Here is an 18,973-nt window from a genome sequence, read left to right as displayed (position 1 = left end):
GGCTTCTGGAGAACCCTTGAAAAGAAATCTGGTCTTCTAGCTAGCCACATAGTTACACAAAAGAGATCAAGCACAGGTTGATGAGAAGATGGTTGTTGTGTTGGTCTAGTCTTTCTCCATGTCACTGTCTCACTCAATCCAAGATCAGTTTAAAAAGCACCGAGTCTGAGTGGTTAGGGTGACAGGCTCTGAATTCAGCCAGACATGGCTGAATTCACTGGTACCACTTCTTATGACCTTGGGCAAATTCTGTCACATGCTATACCTGTTTCTTCATCTGTAAAATGGGGGCTAATAACAAGATTATCTTACAAGGTCTTAGTGAGCATTAAATGAGATGAGGGCATGTCATAGTGTTTGAGTGAACTGCTCAATAAATAGGAACTGGCAACAACAATTTGCAGTGGTCTTGTGGCCTGTTGTCTTCCTTTCCAGCCCACTCTGTCCCTCCTCCATCTTCACCATTTCTCTGATCCTTTGCCTCTGTCTCCCTCCCTCCCCTGCTTGCAGCTGTGCCTTGGACTTTTCCAAGGTGGCCATCCATTCTGGGACCTCGGAACAGGTGCTACTGTCCATTTTGCTGCTTGCTTCCCCTGCCAGGTGACAGGGGAGAATGGCAGGGCTGCATTTAGCATGGACAAACACCTGTCCTCTCTGTCACTACAGCCAGACAGACACCGGCGCTGAGTCATGCTGCTGCTCACGACCGATGAGCTCTCAGAAGCTCAGAGAGAGACCTGAGAGGACAATCTGTCCATCCCTCTCTCCAGGTCAGGCTACTCTTCAATCTGCCAGGAGGCAAAAATAGACCCAGGAAGATTCTATCATTCACGGAGAACTGAAGAATCTTCAACATCAGGACATTTCTTCTTGTGCCTAAGCTCAATTTCAGATTCTGCATTTAAATTCACTTCTTATATTTATCTTTTGTAGGTAAAAATAAACTTGATATCTAGGTCATTGCAAATATATACATATATATAGTATAATATACAGCATACAATATGCAGTATCCTGTGTATCCATACAGAGTACTGTTTACTAATTAAGAGACTGAGCTCTATGATTAGCCACCCAGTCTAATCCCAGGCACCTACTGGTGATGTGGTTTTGTTCTAAAAATTAATAAGAGTGATGCTCTCACTAGATCCTTGTATAAGCACAGTTCTCAGTTCATAGAAAGAATTCAACAGATGTTAACTATTGTTGTTGTTTAGACATATAAATACATAGTGAGAAGCCAGGAGGCTTCTTAAAGATTTCTGTTTTGCAACCTAAATGGCTCCAGTTTGACTGTGGCTTTTAATAAGTTTCTTCTATAACCTTATTTTTCATTTTCTATTCATTTACTTTCCTAAATTCAGAACTATCTATATAATGCTCGTTGACTCCAGTCAGCACAGGAAAAAATGTATATTTTAGAACTAATAATTTCCCTATGCAAATTATTACTATGATTTGCAAAGAAATAAGGGATTTGATAGCAAGTATAACCTTTAAACATTTTACTTATATTAACTCATTTAATCCTCAAAATAAACCCATTCATTATTCTTTCAGCATTGTCATACTTCATTGATTCTAAAAATAAACTATTTTCCCACATTTTAACATCTCTGAAAGCATTGAAATCTTGAGGTTGATATGTTATAGTTGCATTGACAATCTTTTTTTTTCTTTGTAATAGATGAAAAAAATGATATACCTTGCAAATGAGGACAACCCACAGTCAATGAAATAGGATATGAGATATTCCAGGCATTCTTTTAGGCCCCAGAGATATGGTGCAAAAGACAGTCCTTCATTTCATAGAATCCACTTTCTAATGAGAAATAAGGATGATAACAACTAATATACAAGCGGCTGTAGGAACCGATGCAAGATTCATCTTGGGCTTGCAGGGGCCAGGGAAATTTTCCCACTGATGATGAAGTCATCTAAGTTTAGAGTCAGGAGATGGCTAGTGGGTCACTAGTCAGTCAAAGAGGATAAGCAAAATCTGAGAAGCTAGAAAAAGCATGAGACATTTAGGAATTTGAATATAGTTCAGAATGCTGATTTTGAGCAGGGGAAAAAAGCAGAGGCTGTATCACGATGGGCCAGGTAGACTTGGCAAGCAAATTGGAGGGTATCCTGAGACACTGGGGTTCTGCCAAAGCACAGGTGTTACTTCTATTTGGGAAAGAGCTGGTTTCAGGCTAAATAACAAAGAACGAGACTATCATTCCCTCTAATTCCTCACCTTAAACCCAATGTTCTTTATTGCCCCACCAGCATCACCCAGGACAGTAGGCTCTTTTGTTGGCCATATTGACAGCAAATGCATTACTACATTTCCCCTTCTTTTGGTTTCTGTTGAACTGATGTGTTTGGATTTGATGGAGAGGAGGCTAGAACCAGTGAACTGGTTCTTAAAGAATTCTCCAAGGTGAATATTGCCTAGTGTCAGACTACTCGTGCTCAGTTACACCATTCACAGGATATATTTCACTGCCAAGCTCATCCACAGTTGTGTCTATTAGATGATGGATATTGATGCCAGTCTTTTCTAAATGCATCATGTATTTACTTTTCATGGCATATACTTAAAAGTAAAAATATAAAAATTAAAAGCAAAGCTATGCAGAAGTGAAGGTTCACAACTTCAAGTGTTTTATACTCTTGTATATAATTATGCCATCAGAAATTCCAGTTCAATTTATCTTAAAGCTGCCCTTTTAAAGTAATACAACTAGAGATTGACTAAATTAAGCAATGTAAGTTGAAATGTGGCAAACAGGCATACAAGACACTAATTTCTGAATTAATTACATGGGGTCAAAAAAAAAAAAAAAAAGATTTGAATGCAGGTATTCTATTGCAGCCAGTCTTGATTTCATATCACATTAAAAATCATTTCATTCACAGAATTTGTTGATATGCACATACTGTCTTTTTAAAGAATAGCAAAGAGCCTTTTTTCTTTTTTAGAACAATGACAATGTGAATTAGCTAATATCTTTGACTTACTCTAAAAAGAGTGTGTCTACAGTTGCCTAGCATTTAAGTGTGGTTTTTTCTGACAAAAGATATCTTTGGTTTTTACAGGATAAATAATGAATACAAATGCCATTGTTTAGCTTACAATAATATAACAATTACTAGTAGTTAAAAGGACTAATGGGTGCCTAGATGATAGCTTGAGAAACTTATCTAAAGAGGACAAAGCATGTCAAGTCTTTAATAACAGGGCAGACAATTGTCTATGGAAGACAGCCTAGGCACAATCTTGTCTGAAATAAGGGGGTTGAATTACAGGATCAGTAACTTTGATTCTGTAAGCTTCATGACTTATTAAGACAGGTGAATGATAGGTGGATGGAAGAGAGGGCTACGGACTCAGGGAGTCATTTTTAGAATAGCCTGGATAAACTCAGTTTCAAATCCTAGCACTAATACGTCCTACAAACTCTATGACCTTGGGCAAACTACTCTTCTCTCTAGGACTCAAGAAAAATCATGTCTACCTTATAGAATTAAGTGAAACTCCATGGCCTAAAGCAGCTGCTGTATGATGTGTGTATAAAGAGGGACTCTTGTTAATACTGTTACTGCTGTGATTGCTATCACCATGATTACTACATTCCATGCTGCGGTTTAATTCTACTGGCATTAGATGAGGTAAAACGGTAGACCAGGCAACCATGAATAAGGCACACTGCCTGTTTAGGGATGGCATTTAGGCTTGCACATTCCCAATTAGCTTTTCAATTAACCCCCGCCTTGAGGAATATGCTTTCCAACCCCACCTGAAAGCTCAAGTAGGCCTGATAGGCTATGATGGGTGTAGGTTTTTTTAATTAGAAGAGGAGAAAATAAACTGTGTTACCTATTGCAAAAAGCAGCCCAAATTTATAGAAGGTACTGAAACAAAATCACAGTGGCTGCCTCTGATATAATTTATACCCCCAAATGCTAAAACCTGCTCTGAATCTATCAATAGTTCTTTCTCATTTAAGTATACTGGTCATTTTCTAAAGAAAACTCAACGATCTTCTTGCTTTATACCTCTTCCTTATAATAAAGCATGACAACATCTAGTCAGCAACATCTTCTATTCCCCTTCCTGTTTGCAACTATATGATCTCTGCTGTTCCAGTAATACATTATAGGAATTCATCCAGCTTGCAGTATCATTTGTTAACTGCTTTCTCAGCTGAAGTATATTACTGTAATCATTGGACAAAACCTTAATTCACATAGTTGGTTTTAAATAAGCCACATGATAAAATGAAGTACCCAGAATAAACTGTTCCCATTCACTAAGCACCAAGTGAGGGCCTTCTTGTTCATTGTTCAAAGCAGCACACCTTTTCATTTATTCCAGGAACTCTGTGAATATACATTCCATGGAAAAAAAAAATTGAGATGCTATTTTTATGTTAGTTATCATCACTTAGTGTTCAGAATTAACTCCTCTAGCTCCCCTGACTAACAGAAGGACATTAGAGTTAATAATTTTTCCTTTAGTCTTTATCACTCAGGGAGCAAAACTTCAGTTCTCTAATGCTGATTTTCCTACTTTCTGAGTAAGATGAAATATCTCTAAGATAAAAGTATTAAAACCCCTTAACCCCACACCTGGTTTCTTGCTTGTTCTCAGAAATGAAATGGAGATATTGAAGGCCCCTTACTAGCTTCTTCCTACACTCAAGAAGCAGAAGCCTGTTTTAGATCCTTGAATTAACATCCTTTAATTTCTGTACACAGAATTTCATTGAGCTGGCATTCTCCACATTCAGGTCCAAGCCTGAAGTAAGTGTCACTGGGAGGTTCAACTTTTCTGTGCATAACAATTTGGCATAAGGCATTATCTCCCAGTGGCTTTCAGAGCCATTCGTGGTCTCTGACAGACCCTTCATCCATACAACCTATAATTTTCATAAGAAGGCACTTTTTCAAAGCACTTGCTCCAATAAAAGAGTCACTTTCAAGTCTCTTTCCTTAAAAGAGAAACAAAACAAAGCAACCCCCTCAAAACCCAATATATATGATGCTAGTACACGAAAATTAGGCTTGTAATCATTTTACCTGTGATGCATGGGAAAAAAGGAATCAATTCTACTTCACCTTTGTCTCCCTGTACTACACTTCCAGCACAGGTGCTACTTAATAAGTCTGTCAACATTTTAAGATCCTCAGATCTAGACATTCTGAAAGGCTACAACCCTAAAATCAGAACTCGAAGGAGTTTTTTTCCCTCTTCTCACACTACAAACAATCATATCTTGGCTTATCATTGAATTCTTGTTCATATTATCAACATTTCCACTCTGAAGGAACAGATAGCAAGTTGCAGTGAAGGAATCTTTGCAGCTGAGAGAAAGGCCAGGAAAACCACCTCTGGGTCAATCTCAAGAGTAGATCTAAGTCAGAAAGGATGCTGGGCCAAAGATCACATCCTCAAAGTAACATGGAATAATCTCAGCTCCACAAAATGTTGTCTTTGGAAGTTGCCCCATCACCAAATTGGATACTGATTTCTTAAACATTGACTATTTGGCCAGTGTCTCTGAAAGCCTGAGTCAAATTAGAGACGTGAGCTTGTTTTGCATCTGAGGACTTATAGACCATGTTAATTTCTTAGAGAAAGATAACTCATGAGATAGATCTACATAGAGGTTCTCTAGAACAACCAGTCATGGTGAATAACAGAAATACAAAGCCATTCTCTAAGTGGACAGGACTATGTGATTATAAATAGAATTCTTGCTCATTGTAAACACTTTTGAAATGATGGCTTTGTTGATTTGAAAAGATAGCAAGCACCCCTGTGGAGTCTGGTCAATGTTAGGCAGAGTCCCAAATATGTGCTCCGATGACATACACTAGGATGCAAGAACTGGACGGAGGCTCAGGGATTTATCACGCCCCTAGCAGAACCAACCATTATAGTCATAAAAATAATCCACTGGTAGCAACAAGTTTACTAGAGAGCTCCCTGAAGAAGCAAAGATTTCAGCTGCTTAATTGCTTTCACCCTGTGCCATTTAAAGGAATACCAAGTCTCTGTTGAGACACCATCAATTGACGGTTTCACCAAATATTTTGAATAGCTAATGACTCTGCTTGACCACCACCAACGCCCCCCCTCCCCGCCCCCAGGCAGCCAGGCTCCAGGAGTTCCCCCTTTCTGTGAGCGGCATGGTCTACATGCCAGCGAGAGGCAGGTTCGCATCCCGAGCGGAAAAAACAAAAAACAAAAAACTGCGTCTGTACTCAAGACCAGCAGTCCAGATCAGGCAGTTGGCAAAGCCGAAAAGGTAATCTTCATCCCCAAGCATTCCCTACCTTTTCGGATTTCGCCTTCCTGGCGTTGTGCACGAACCTGCGACCCAGCTTCTTGGCATACCAGATAGAGGCGAACATAGCGCTGCCAACGGAAGGGATTCTCGGGGAAGCGGCTGCACAATCAACTTCCCAGCTCGGCTCGGAGATCTGGAGCAGGGGGAATCGGTCTGGAGCTGTCACTTGCAGGCTGTTGCTTTCTCAGTGCCTCTCATGCTGGCGAGCTGAGGCCGAGGGCGGGAGGAGGGAGGGAGGGGGCCGGGGGCAGGCAGTCCGGGCCGGCCAGTCCGCAGGTACCTTCACATCCCGCCTGCGGGAGGTCCGCGCGAGGGGGGCGGGCGGGCGCTGCCTTCCCCGCCGGCGCACACGCGCATCCAGGCGGCTGAGTATCCGTCTTGCAGTTCTTGGGCTCTTGTTCACTACCAAACTCCACGCGTGGCAGGAGGAAGGGCAGCCGCAGTCCGGTCGCCCTGGGCTCCAGGCGTGGCCCCCTCGCCTGGCTTCCCTCTGCCTCGACAGTGCGTGCTGGCGGCGGTGGCCGCGCAAAGACGCATCCACACCCAGCCCCGCAGGTAAAGCAGCCAATAATTGCAGCTGCCGGGCACGCGGGAGGGGAGAGACCACCACGGACGCGGCCCTGCGGGCACAAACAGGTGTCCCCCGGGGCCCGGAGCCTGCCCCGAAGCCCCGAGAATAAAGGGCTGTTAGCAGGACTGGAAACAAAGCGACCTTCCTCTGCCCCCCTCCTCAAGTCCACTGGGGCCATGTAAAGTCCTATCCCTGCCTCCCAACCAGTCTTCTCCACAGCTTACAAGAAGAAAACAAAAAACATTTTATTTCTTTGGAGGTTGGCCCCGGGACAAACGACGAGGTGAACAGGATGAGGTGTATTCCATGAATGCCAGAGTGAAGGTCCTCAGCTTTTAAACTCATTGGTTCCAGCACTGAAACCACCTGGGCTGCTTTTACAAGTCCACGTTTTCTGCCTGAAGACTGAGTAATGGGGAGGGGCTTAAATCTACCTTTACACTAAAACAGAACAGTTTACTCCTTTTTTTCTTTAAAACCCCAGAGTTTTCTTGCAGTGATATCTATTGTTAAATGGGGGATTTAATACCACTTTTGAATAGGAAGATTTATGGCCAGTCTTAAACCAGGCTCCTCTGAGGAATTCTCACGTTTAATTCTACCACCATGTGCTTCTAATTTCAATTATCTTGGTTGTTGTTTGGTTGCTTAGTCGTGTCCAACTCTTTTGCAACTTCATGAACTGTAGCCTGCCAGGCTCCACTGTCCATGGGATTTCCCAGGCAAGAATACTGGAGTGGGTTGCCACATCCCTTTCCAGGATATCTTCCCAACCCAGGGATCGAACCTGTGTCTCCTGCATTGGCAGGGGGATCCTTTACCACTGAACCCCCAAGGAAGCCTTTTCAATTATCTTACTAGGGTTAAATTATCTTACACAGGGTTTAGACTATTATGAGGCATTTTAAAGGTAAAGTCAATTTTAAGAGACAAGTGTGTCTTCTGATGAGAGAGAATGGCTGACTTTGTCCATCCTACTAGAGGACAAAAATACATAAAAACTGTTCATCTCAGCAAGGAAAACCTTCCTTCCACTGATATGCAAATGAGACTCAATCCAATAAATGTTTTCCAGCTGATCTAATAGACATGCCCTAGGAGCACCTGTTGACCAAGGACAATGTTGAAACACAAATAAATGGAAAAGCACTCCCTTCTCTCACGATAAGTCACTTGAGGTTTACCCCCAGAGGACTGGGTCTCCATTCAACTGTTTTATAAAGTACACTGAACATCCTTCTAAGCAATTGGAAATAGAACAAGGCAGCGTAGGATCGGGACTCGCATCCATGTTAACTCACGACAGGAAACCTGGTGCTTAGAAGAATGTTGAGCACAATACATTCAATGTGTGTTTGTTGAATAAACAAATAATCTGGGTTCTAACTCTGGCTTTTTTTCTAAATTGTTCCTTGTTTCTTCTGTGCTTGGATTTGCCTCATCTGTAAACGAAGAGAATTGGGCAGAACATTTTTCAGGCCCCTTTCCTGTCCTGTGCATCTGTAATTCTGATTCCAAGTCTGAGGGTCTTCACATGAGTATGGGGAACACTGACTGAAACCGCCCGCCCGGGCCAGGCACCATAGTGGCCCTTGGCATGAGCGATTTTACAAGAGGTCTTGGTAAGGTACATGGAACTAATAAGATGCTGCTGCTAAGTCACTTCAGTCTGGTCCGACTCTGTGTGACCCCATGGACGGCAGCCCATCAGGCTCTGCCTGGGATTCTCCAGGCAAGAACACTGGAGTGGGTTGCCATTTCCTTCTCCAGTGCATGAAAGTGAAAAGTGAAAGGGAAGTCGCTCAGTCATGTCCGACTCTTAACGACCCCATGGACTGTAGCCTACCAGGCTCCTCCATCCATGGGATTTGCCAGGCAAGAGTACTGGAGTGGGGTGCCATCACCTTCTCCGAATAAGATGCTACTAACCCAGAAAAGTTAGGGAAAGGTCAAAAGGAGACTCCATGTGTCCTCCCATTTCCCAGAATCCTTCTTGCTGGCTACCACCTCCCAGAATCCTTCTTGCTGGCATCCATCTTGGTTGAGCAATGTGTGCACCATCCAGAAGGACCCTGAGTCAGAATGATTGACCAGAGACAACCTGGAAACTAACCCCATCACCATAAAACCCGAGACTGCAAGCCACATGACACAGCAGTTCTCCTGGGTTCCCTGACCCTCCGCCTCTCTGTTCAGGCGCCCCTTCCCAATAAAGTTTGCTTTGTCAGGATGTGTGTCCAAGTGTTAGACAAGAGCCCCTTTTGGACCCTGGAAGGGGTCCCCCTGCTTGCAACAAAAAAGAAATGTCTTGTGCTCACCAGAGGCATAGGCTCTGGTAAAATGACTCAGCCTGGATTCTTCCACCTTCTTCACCATGCCTAACTGCCACCTGGGGTTTGGTTTTGCCATTAGCCGTTACTTTTCCTCTGTGTTTTTCCTACGAACTCTACTTTCCTTTCATTTCCTTTTGACGCTCTTAGACAACCCCTGAGCAAAATTCACAACATCACACCTTGTACTCTTTGGGGAAAAAAAGTGCCACAGAAATCCAACAAATAAATAAATGATAACTCCTGCTTAGCTTTCAAAGAGTTACTCAACAAGACCACAATTTACCCCAATATTGCTGTGATGTTAGAGGTATTCATTATTCCTGCATTCAAGTCTGTCTAAGCTGTGTAGTTAAAAGACTATTCAGTTAACAGAATACAGTCGATAAAAAGAGGAGGGAGGCAATCATCCCTAAATTAATGAGTAGAAACTTCTGTTTTTAACATTTTAAGATGGAATTTGACAATAAAGAGGTGAGAAAAAAATATTGAGCTTTCAAATCACTGATATCATAGGGGAAATCAAAGAATGTTAATTTACTCTGATGGGACTGCCAATCATAAAATAATTTTTGTATTTTCTTCATAAGTTAAGATTTTCTAAGTCACTAAAATTGGGTCTTGGAGACATCTTTAATGCTTGATCATTTTGTTGGTTAGTTTTGCTTTTAAGTTCTTGTTTAGTCGTTAAGTTGTGTCCAACACTTTTGTGACCCTGTGCCAGGCTCCTCTGTCCTTGGGATTTCCCAGGCAAGAATACTGGAGTGGGCTGCCATTTCCCTTCTCCAGGGGACCTTCCCAACCCAGGGATCAAACCCATGTCTCCAGCACTGCAGGCAGATTCTTTACCACTGATCCACCAGGGAAGCCCTTTGCTTTTATGTTGAACATTTAATGACCTTTTTCACATACCTGACCTAAAGCTTTATCAACTTTTATAGGATGGAGCTCTTAAGAAAGTAAATTGGGCCTACCAGCTAAGATTTAACTTTAAAAATAACAATAATAACTACTACTACTACTAAGTCACTTCAGTCGTGTCCGACTCTGTGCGACCCCATAGACGGCAGCCCATCAGGCTCCCCTGTCCCTGGGATTCTCCAGGCAAGAACACTGGAGTGGGTTGCCATTTCCTTCTCCAATGCAGGAAAGTGAAAAGTGAAAGTGAAGTCACTCAGTCGTGTCTGACTCTTAGAGACCCCATGGACTGCAGCCTACCAGGCTCCTCCATCCATGGGATTTTCCAGGCAAGAGTACTGGAGTGGGGTGCCATTGCCTTCTCCGACAATAATACCTATTGTTCCTTAAATAGGCATTCAGAGATAGAAGGCAGTGTGAAATAGGTCATTTGTAGTCAGGGGTCACAGTCACGTTAGACAAATGCTTAACAATTTAAGTATTCACAATATATTTTTTGAATATGTCTATGGCAAAGTGAGAGAATCCACAAACTTGAAAAGTCTAGAAGAGGCATTAGAAACATATCTACAATTTTCAGTTGTAAAAGATGGTTTTTTAAAGATGGTGCACTGGGACGACCCAGAGGGATGGTATGGGGAGGGAGGAGGGAGGAGGGTTCAGGATGGGGAACACATGTATACCTGTGGCGGATTCATTTTGATATTTGGCAAAACTAATACAATTATGTAAAGTTTAAAAATAAAATAAAATTTTAAAAAAACTCATCAAATGAAAAAAAAAATAAAGATGGGTGTCAGGTCGATGGAATGAAGCCATTGGCATAGTTATACAATCATCTTCACTGGGCTCTCACTGAACAGGTGTGCCTGCTACAAAGAAGGTGGCAGCTGCCTAAATAAATCTTAATCGTCTCTAACCATTGTTCTGCTGATTGAGACAAATAACTTGCAGCTCTTCTGTGTATGGAAAACAAGTTTTTCAGATGCTTTCCATCTGTATATCATCAGACCTTTTCCTTTATAATTTCATTTTTAATACCTCTCATATGACAGAAACCTACCAGTGCAGCTGAGTTTGAGATGCAACATTAATCCTTTTAAGCAGCTTTTGGTTCATGCCTCAACACACACACACTGTGTGAGTCTCCTTTGAATTCTCAAGGTAAATGCAATATTTAAATCAAGCCATTAAGATTATACAACAACATGTTCTGCCTAGTGCACACGTAATTTTCTTTTAAAAGCCATCTAAATATATCACAGATAATTATAAAAACAGTAAGTATTAAGCCCTAGGAACTAATATCTGGTAGCTTGAAAAGCTATATAGGTTAGGTGTATGGTATATACTAAAGAAAATACATGTTTGAAACATAAAAAGTTAATGTACTAAACCAATAAACATTTAAATATTTGTTTGGTTTGTATATATGATATACATTCTTGATACCCCTTAATATCCTTTATTAGTCTATTATCAAGCAGCAGGTGTCAAGAACATGTTACATAGAATTTATGACTAAAAGAAGATAAACGTAATATTTAACTTGAATTTGCAGGGATGTCAAAATGTTGGTGTTAGTTACTTCTATAGATGGTAGTGAATAGGGAGGATAAGAACAGTTACAGTTTGGTCTGTATGGTTGTGTAACATTTGTATCTTCTACCATGAGAATATATCCATGTTATTACTTATATGATTAAAAAGGTAAGCAATAGTTATTCACAAAAATGGAACTGCATAAGATAAAAGCCCTCCTCTCGAGGAGTCATATAGAGTTGGGGATGTAGATGTATAAAACAATAAATTTCAATGCAGAATGGCATAACAACAGATGTGTGAAAAATAATGTGGGAGTTCAGAAAGAAAATTACTGCTTTTTGGTTTCTATATAAGCCCAGTAATGAATGTCAGCTAGAAAAGTGCAATAATTAGCGTCAATGTACATAAAAAGCAAAGGAATAGCTCACTCTTTCAGCATGTTTTATCTGTATGGATAGCAGGGGAAATGGTCACTCTAGTTTGTATATAAACATAACAACCACTGGCCCAGTTGCAATTAGTTGTATTTCTGTCTCAAAGAACCAACCACTCATGGATATGTGTGAAAAAATATTTGAGCCACTACAAAGAATAAGCCCGCTATCTCTAATTATAATAGGCTAAGTCTACTTCTTTTCTTCTGTTCTCAAAATCATTCTTTAGTGTTTGAATATCTCACCTTCCTTTCCTTTAAATGTTTAATCATTATATATTTAGGCACCCAGAGACATAAGAAGGTAATTTGACACACATGTACATACCACCTATATTTAATAAATGTTAACATACTGCCATCGGAGAAGGCAATGGCACCCCACTCCAGTACTCTTGCCTGGAAAATCCCATGGGCGGAGGAGCCTGGTAGGCTGCAGTCCATGGGGTCGCAAAGAGTCGGAGAGGACTAAGCCACTTCCCTTTCACTTTTCACTTTCATGCACCGGAGAAGGAAATGGCAACCCACTCCAGTGCTCTTGCCTGGAGAATCCCAGGGATGGGGGAGCCTGCTGGGCTGCCGTCTATGGGGTTGCACAGGGTTGGACACGACTGAAGTGACTTAGCAGCAGCAGCAAGAGCAATATACTGCCATATTTGATTCATTCATTTTAAACAAGTAAAATCTTCATAATATAATCAAAATCTCCCACCTTAATCCACCGTACCTCAAATTCATCTCAAAATAATGTTCAAGAAACATTCTTCTATTTTATTTAAACACACGCAATTTTAAAAGATAAGATACTTCAAAATGTAATTGATAGTAGAAACAGAACTATCATATGACTCAACCATCCCATTACTGATGTATACCCTGAGAAAACCATAATTGAAAGAGATGCATATTCATTGTAGCACTATTTACAACAGCTAGGACACAGAAGCAACTTAGATGTCTATTGACAGATGAACGGACAAATAAGTTGTGGTACATATATACAATAAAATGTTACTCAGCCGTGAAAAATAATGCATTTGAGTCCGTTCTAAAGAGGTAGATGAACCTGGAGCCTGTTTTACAGAGTGAAGTAAGTCAGAAAGAGAAAAACAAATATTTCATATTAACGCACATGTATGGAATCTAGAGGAGAAGCCAATGGCACCCCACTCCAGTACTCTTGCCTGGAAAATCTCATGGACGGAGGAGCCTGGTGGGCTGCAGTCCATGGGGTCGCGAAGAGTCGGACAGGACTGAGTGACTTCACTTTCACTTTTCACTTTCATGCATTGGAGAAGGAAATGGCAACCCACTCCAGTGTTCTTGCCTGGAGAATCCCAGGGATGGGGGAGCCTGGCGGGCTGCCGTCTATGGGGTCGCACAGAGTCGGACACAACTGAAGCGACTTATCAGCAGCAGCATGGAATCTAGAAAGATGGCATTGATGAACCTAGTTGCAGGGCAGCAATGGAGATGCAGACACAGAGAACAGACGTGGACACAGTGAGGTTAGGAGAGGATGGGGCAAATTGAAAGAGTGGCATGGTGACATATATATTACCATAGGTAAAATAGATAGCCAGTGGGAATTTGCTGTGGGACACAGGAACCTCCCCACAGTGCTCTGTGACAGCCTAGAGGGGTGAGATGGGGTAGGAGATTAGAAGGGAAGATCAAGAGGAAGAGGACAGATGTATACCAATGGCTGATTCCTGTGGATATATGGCAGAAGCCAACACAATCTTATAAAACAGTTACCTCCAATTAAAAATAAATTAAAAACTACAATTGATGGATAATAGGATGTGTACAATTTGAACTTTTATTACAAATTTCTTCCAAATTGACATTATTAGTAGTTTATATGAGTTCTGCATTCTCGATGACACATTATAATCAGCTATTAATTTGTTAAACCATGTACAATGTTGCTCCTTGTAGTTTTTTTTTAAATAATTTTATTTATTTATTTATTTTTAATTTCTCCAGCTTCAGCTAGCAAGGGTTACTCTTAGCTGCAATGTACCAGCTTCTCATTGAAGTGGATTCTCTTCCTGTGGAGCACGGGCTCTAGGGTGTACGGGATCAGCAGTTATGTTTCAATAGTCGTGGTACATGGGCTTAGCTGCTCCACAGCATGTGGGATCTTCCAGGACCAGTGATTGAACCTGTGTCTCCTGCATTGCCAAGCAGATTCTTAACCACTGAACCACCAGGGAAGCCCTCCCTGTAGTTTTGATGTGCATTTTCTTAATTACTGGTGAGGTCTAGCATTTTTTTTAGTATATATTTATTGTCTATTTGAACTTCCTTCTATTCATAGTCTTTTCTAATTTTAAAATTAGGTTATACCTTACTGATTTCTAAAAGTATTTTATGTATTCTGGACACTAATTCTTTGTTTGTTACATGTACTGAAAATAGCTGCTCCCAAACTCTGACTTGTCTTTTAATCCCATTTGTTTCATCATGCATATTTTTATGTACTAAATTTGTCAATGTTTACCTTTATGTGTGTATATTTGGTATCTAAATTTTTTCCCTATACAAGTTTATAAGTTTATCATTTTATATTTTCTTTTAAGTCTTCAACTTTTTAAAGGAAATTATGGTGTAAGATGGAAATCTGTCTGTCCTGCCCCCATATGTATGGCCAGTTGTATAGATGTATGTATGTATGAATTTATGTATGTACAAGGGCTTCCCTTGTGGCTCGGTTGGTAAAGAATTCGCCTGCAATGCAAGAGACTGATTGCAATGCAGGAGATCAGGGTTTGACCCCTGGGTTGGGAAGATCCCCTGGAGAAGGAAATAGAAACCCACTCCAGTATTCTTGCCTGGGAAATCCCATGGACAGAGGAGCCTGGCGGACTACAGTCCGTGGGGTTGCAACAGTCAGACACGACTAAGCAACTAAACCACCATCATGTACGTACATATTTATGCTCATATATGAAAATGTTATTCCTTTTCCTCACTGACTTGTAAAACTCCTAAGTTATATGTCTAGATCACATGAGTGTGCATTTAATTATTTCTGGGTTCTTTTTTGATCTATTTGAATTTACCCGTGCTAATACCACATTATCTTGATTACTGTGCTTTATAATAAATGTTGAAAGTGAAAGTGCTAATCATCCTTTTCATTTGATCTGACTTTTCAAATTAATTTTTGTAAAGTTGTACAATTGGTGATTTTAATATTACACCCACTATTCCATGTTATTATTTGATAGTATTTTAATTTTATTTTGTTGCAGTAGTACTATTTCTGACCAAGCATGTCATTATTATCACCAGTATTTATTAGTTTATAATTAATAGTCAAAATAACTCCCACATTTATTAATCTCTTTTCTCATGATGATTGTTAGCATCCTAGCTCTCTGAGTTTTCCTTTTTACTGTTGTACATATTTTAACAGGTATTTCTGCAAAAATCTGTGATGGTTTAAACATGTTCAATCTTTTCATATTTTTCCTGAACTGTCTACATTCACCTTAGAGTCTGAAGGATAGCATAGGTAAATAAAGATTTCTAGATTGACAATGATTTTCCCTCAGCATTTTGAAGATATTATCACATACTTTCTTCTGGTGTCTATTTTTTATGATAAGATGTCTGCTGTCAATCCAATTGCTCTATTTTAAGAATATATCTCTTTTCTATGATTTGTTTGAAGACTTTTCATCTTTTTGAGCTGTAGCTTCAATATAATATTTTCTAAAATTCTGCCTGGAATTCATTATGTTTCTTGAATCCAATTAATTATAAGAAAAATCAGTCATTATTTCTTCCAATATGTCTTCCCCTTCATTCTCTCTGTTCTCTCCTCCTAAAATCCTATTATATTTTTCCTGAACCTTTTCATATAACCCATTCTACTGCTTCATATATTTCCTATTACTCTTCTCCTTCCTTCTTTGTGCCACTTTCAGGGTTATAGTCTCAAATCTCATTATTTTTATCTAAAGTTTGAATCTATTGTTTTACCTATCACCAAAGTGTTTATTTTTAATGAATTATTACATGTATATTTACATTTCTAGGCATTCTAAATATTTCTTTTTCAAATCCTCCAAGTCTCTAGTTTCTGCATGTCACTGTACAGTTTTATTCTAAGATCTTCTTTAGCAAGCTTGTACTTCCTGTGGGAGCCCCAGGGCCCTTTGATTGTGTAATTGTTGCTACAGAATAATTTTGCACATTCTTCTGCTAGGTGCCCAGAGATTTCACTAGCTTAGGAGCAGTTTTATGTTTAATATATTTGGCTTAGTGTTTTTCTGTCTACATAAAAGGGTTAAATTGACCACCACCAGCCAGCCCCCCCCCCCCAAAAAAAAAAACACACACACAGCTTTTCTATTCCTAATAGAAACACTCTTCATTATTGCTTCCCTGGGCTAATGTATGAAGTTTTTAGAAGTCCTCTCATTAAATGAGAACTCTTCTCAGTTTTCAATTTTACATAGGGCTCTCAGTTTCATTTTTCTTTCTTTGATGATCCTAAGGTCATCTCTCATGCCCTGCATGGGCATCTAATCCCCACACTCTTACCCCAAGAGGACCCACTGAGTTCCATATACCTCTTGGGATATCACAGTCAGCTCAAGAAATCACTGCTCTGGCCATCATTTTATACAGAATCAAACTGGCTTGGCTCTTACTTAACACTCCCCCACTACCCCCAAATAAAACATGGAGAACTTAACAGGCCTACATATGAGGTTTTAGTGTTTAATAAGCATGTCTGACAGCAGTATGTATAAGATTTATTATTAAATGTTTCATGCAAGAGATTTCCAGGAAGTCACCTAATTAAAATGCTATTTAAAAGTCCTTCTCATATGATAATTAATTAGCTAAAGTCAGTCATGAGATAGACAGCCACCATTGCATTTGTCACCTTGACAAGTAATGTTGATTCTATAAAAGTGGGGTAATAATGGAAATTATGCCATTGTGTTGATAAAAAGGCTCAAATGAGATAATACAAGTAAACTGTTTAGAGCACTACTTGGCACACAGTATGGGTGCAATAAAAATGTTGTTTTTATTCTTTATTATGAATTAAATGTTGTCTTTATTCCCTCTAATCTTCAGGGAAGCCCCCCCCCCCCACCTCCAAAAAAAGAGAAAAGAAACCAAAATAGTCTAGACAGAGAACATGTGCTTAGTATTATGAAGCAGAGAATGTTTTGTCTTTTTTTTTTAACTCTTTTTATGACTGCATTCAACTGTCCTCAATGTTAAGAAGTCTACCTTAAGTTCTTTCCTCATTTTTTTATTCCATTAATGCAGAAAACATGTCGGTTTTCAAACCCTTGTAAAAATCTTTCATAAACTTAAAGACTCCATTTCACAAGTGTCTCTTTTCTAAGCCAAATGAATATTTTCTTAAGCTTTCTAAATAGTTTTTTTGAGAGTCTTCTCAGAATCTCCTTTCATTTTACATGTTTTTCATAAAAATAAAAACTCACATGGATCCTGGATTTATATAGTAGTTCTAAATCCACATGTTGTGATTTGCCCACATGCTTACAATTAAATTTTGCTACAACTGGAGATATAGATCAATATGTCAATAACTATAAAAGGAATATATAACTGAATGGATATAAGTGAGGAGCAAAGTAAAAGAACATCAAGAAAGCAGCCAAGAAAGAATGGGTACCACAGAGAACATTCAAGAATTATGACTTATGAATACAAAAATCAATTAAAAAACAGGACCAAAGACAGCTTTCTTGATAAAGCTACATAACCAAAACATGGGTAGAGTAATTTCATAATGGATAATTCAATTCAGTTCCTTGAAATGTATATGCCTTGCCAAAGTTTGCCACAAACAGAGACATTTTAAACACCACCCATCTAATCAGAGCACTTGGGGAACTTTATCAACTATGATTCGGTTATATAGTCCAGTATTCTAGCTATCTCAACAACAGGATTTTTCTCATCTGTGGAAGTAGGGTGCTAACTTGAGAGTCACTGCTTTTAGTTTTATTTTCATTTTTACCAATTTGTTTTACCTCTAGATATAGTACTATGTAATTAATTTCCAAAGTCACCTTAAACTCAAATAATCTGTTCAGTTCAGTTCAGTCACTCAGTCATGTCAGACTCTTTGCATGAATTGCAGCACGCCAGGCCTCCCTGTCCATCACCAACTCCCAGAGTTTACCCAAACTCATGTCCATCGAGTAGGTGATGTCATTTTAGTCCATGATAATAAGACCCAAAAATTGATCTGTAAGAAAATGGTCTTTTTTTTTCTTTTAGACATAAAGAAATATCTTTCTTTCTTTTTTTATATTATCATTATTTACTGGAGTATAATTGCTTTATAATGCAGTATTAGTTTCTGCCGTACAACAAGTGAATCAGCTATATGTATACATATATCCCCTCCTTTTCGGGGCTCCCTCCCATCCCTGCCCCTCTAGGTCATCACTGAGCTCCAAGATGAGAATGCTCTTTTAAGTTCAATGACTGTTTTTGATGAAGTTACTCTCTTGCCATATCATCTTTTGGGTCTTACCAAAGTATTTTCCGTCTCCCAGACACATTCTGTGTAACTGTGTCTTTGTACATGCTGTTTCCTCTGCCTGCAGTCCTAACTCTCCACCTCATTTCCTGCTCATTTTGGTCATTCTACGTATGACAAATCTTTACACATTTTTGAGCCTTGGCTCAAAATTTTCTGTGAAACTTTTCCTGCTCTCTCAAGGCAGAGCCAATTTGTACTAATGCACCAAAACTAACATTTCCTGTTGCACTGCACACATCTCAGGTTTGGCTCATATGACACTCATTTGTGATTACATTG

The 18,973-nt window shown here is 39.7% G+C and overlaps 1 protein-coding gene across 22 annotated transcripts in view; it reads right to left on the bottom strand.

Moving 5' to 3' along the window:
- DLG2 (discs large MAGUK scaffold protein 2) overlaps positions 1-18,973 on the bottom strand; it is a 2,352,634-nt gene that overhangs the window by 1,084,555 nt on the left and 1,249,106 nt on the right. Inside the window, exon 1 of one of the 22 annotated variants that reach the window (XM_045165950.1) lies at positions 6,331-7,591. The exons of 20 other annotated variants lie outside the window; for them this stretch is intronic. In XM_045165950.1, coding sequence (XP_045021885.1) covers positions 6,331-6,408 — 78 coding nt within the window. In that variant the 5' untranslated portion in view covers positions 6,409-7,591. Of the gene's footprint in view, positions 1-6,330; positions 7,592-18,973 lie in introns of those variants that run through there. One more of the 22 variants, XM_045165953.1, reaches the window with a different exon arrangement.

The sequence above is a fragment of the Bubalus bubalis genome, chromosome 5 (genome assembly GCF_019923935.1).
Source record: "Bubalus bubalis isolate 160015118507 breed Murrah chromosome 5, NDDB_SH_1, whole genome shotgun sequence".
NCBI classification, from domain to species: Eukaryota; Metazoa; Chordata; class Mammalia; order Artiodactyla; family Bovidae; genus Bubalus; species Bubalus bubalis.
This window is presented reverse-complemented; position numbering and strand designations above follow the sequence as displayed.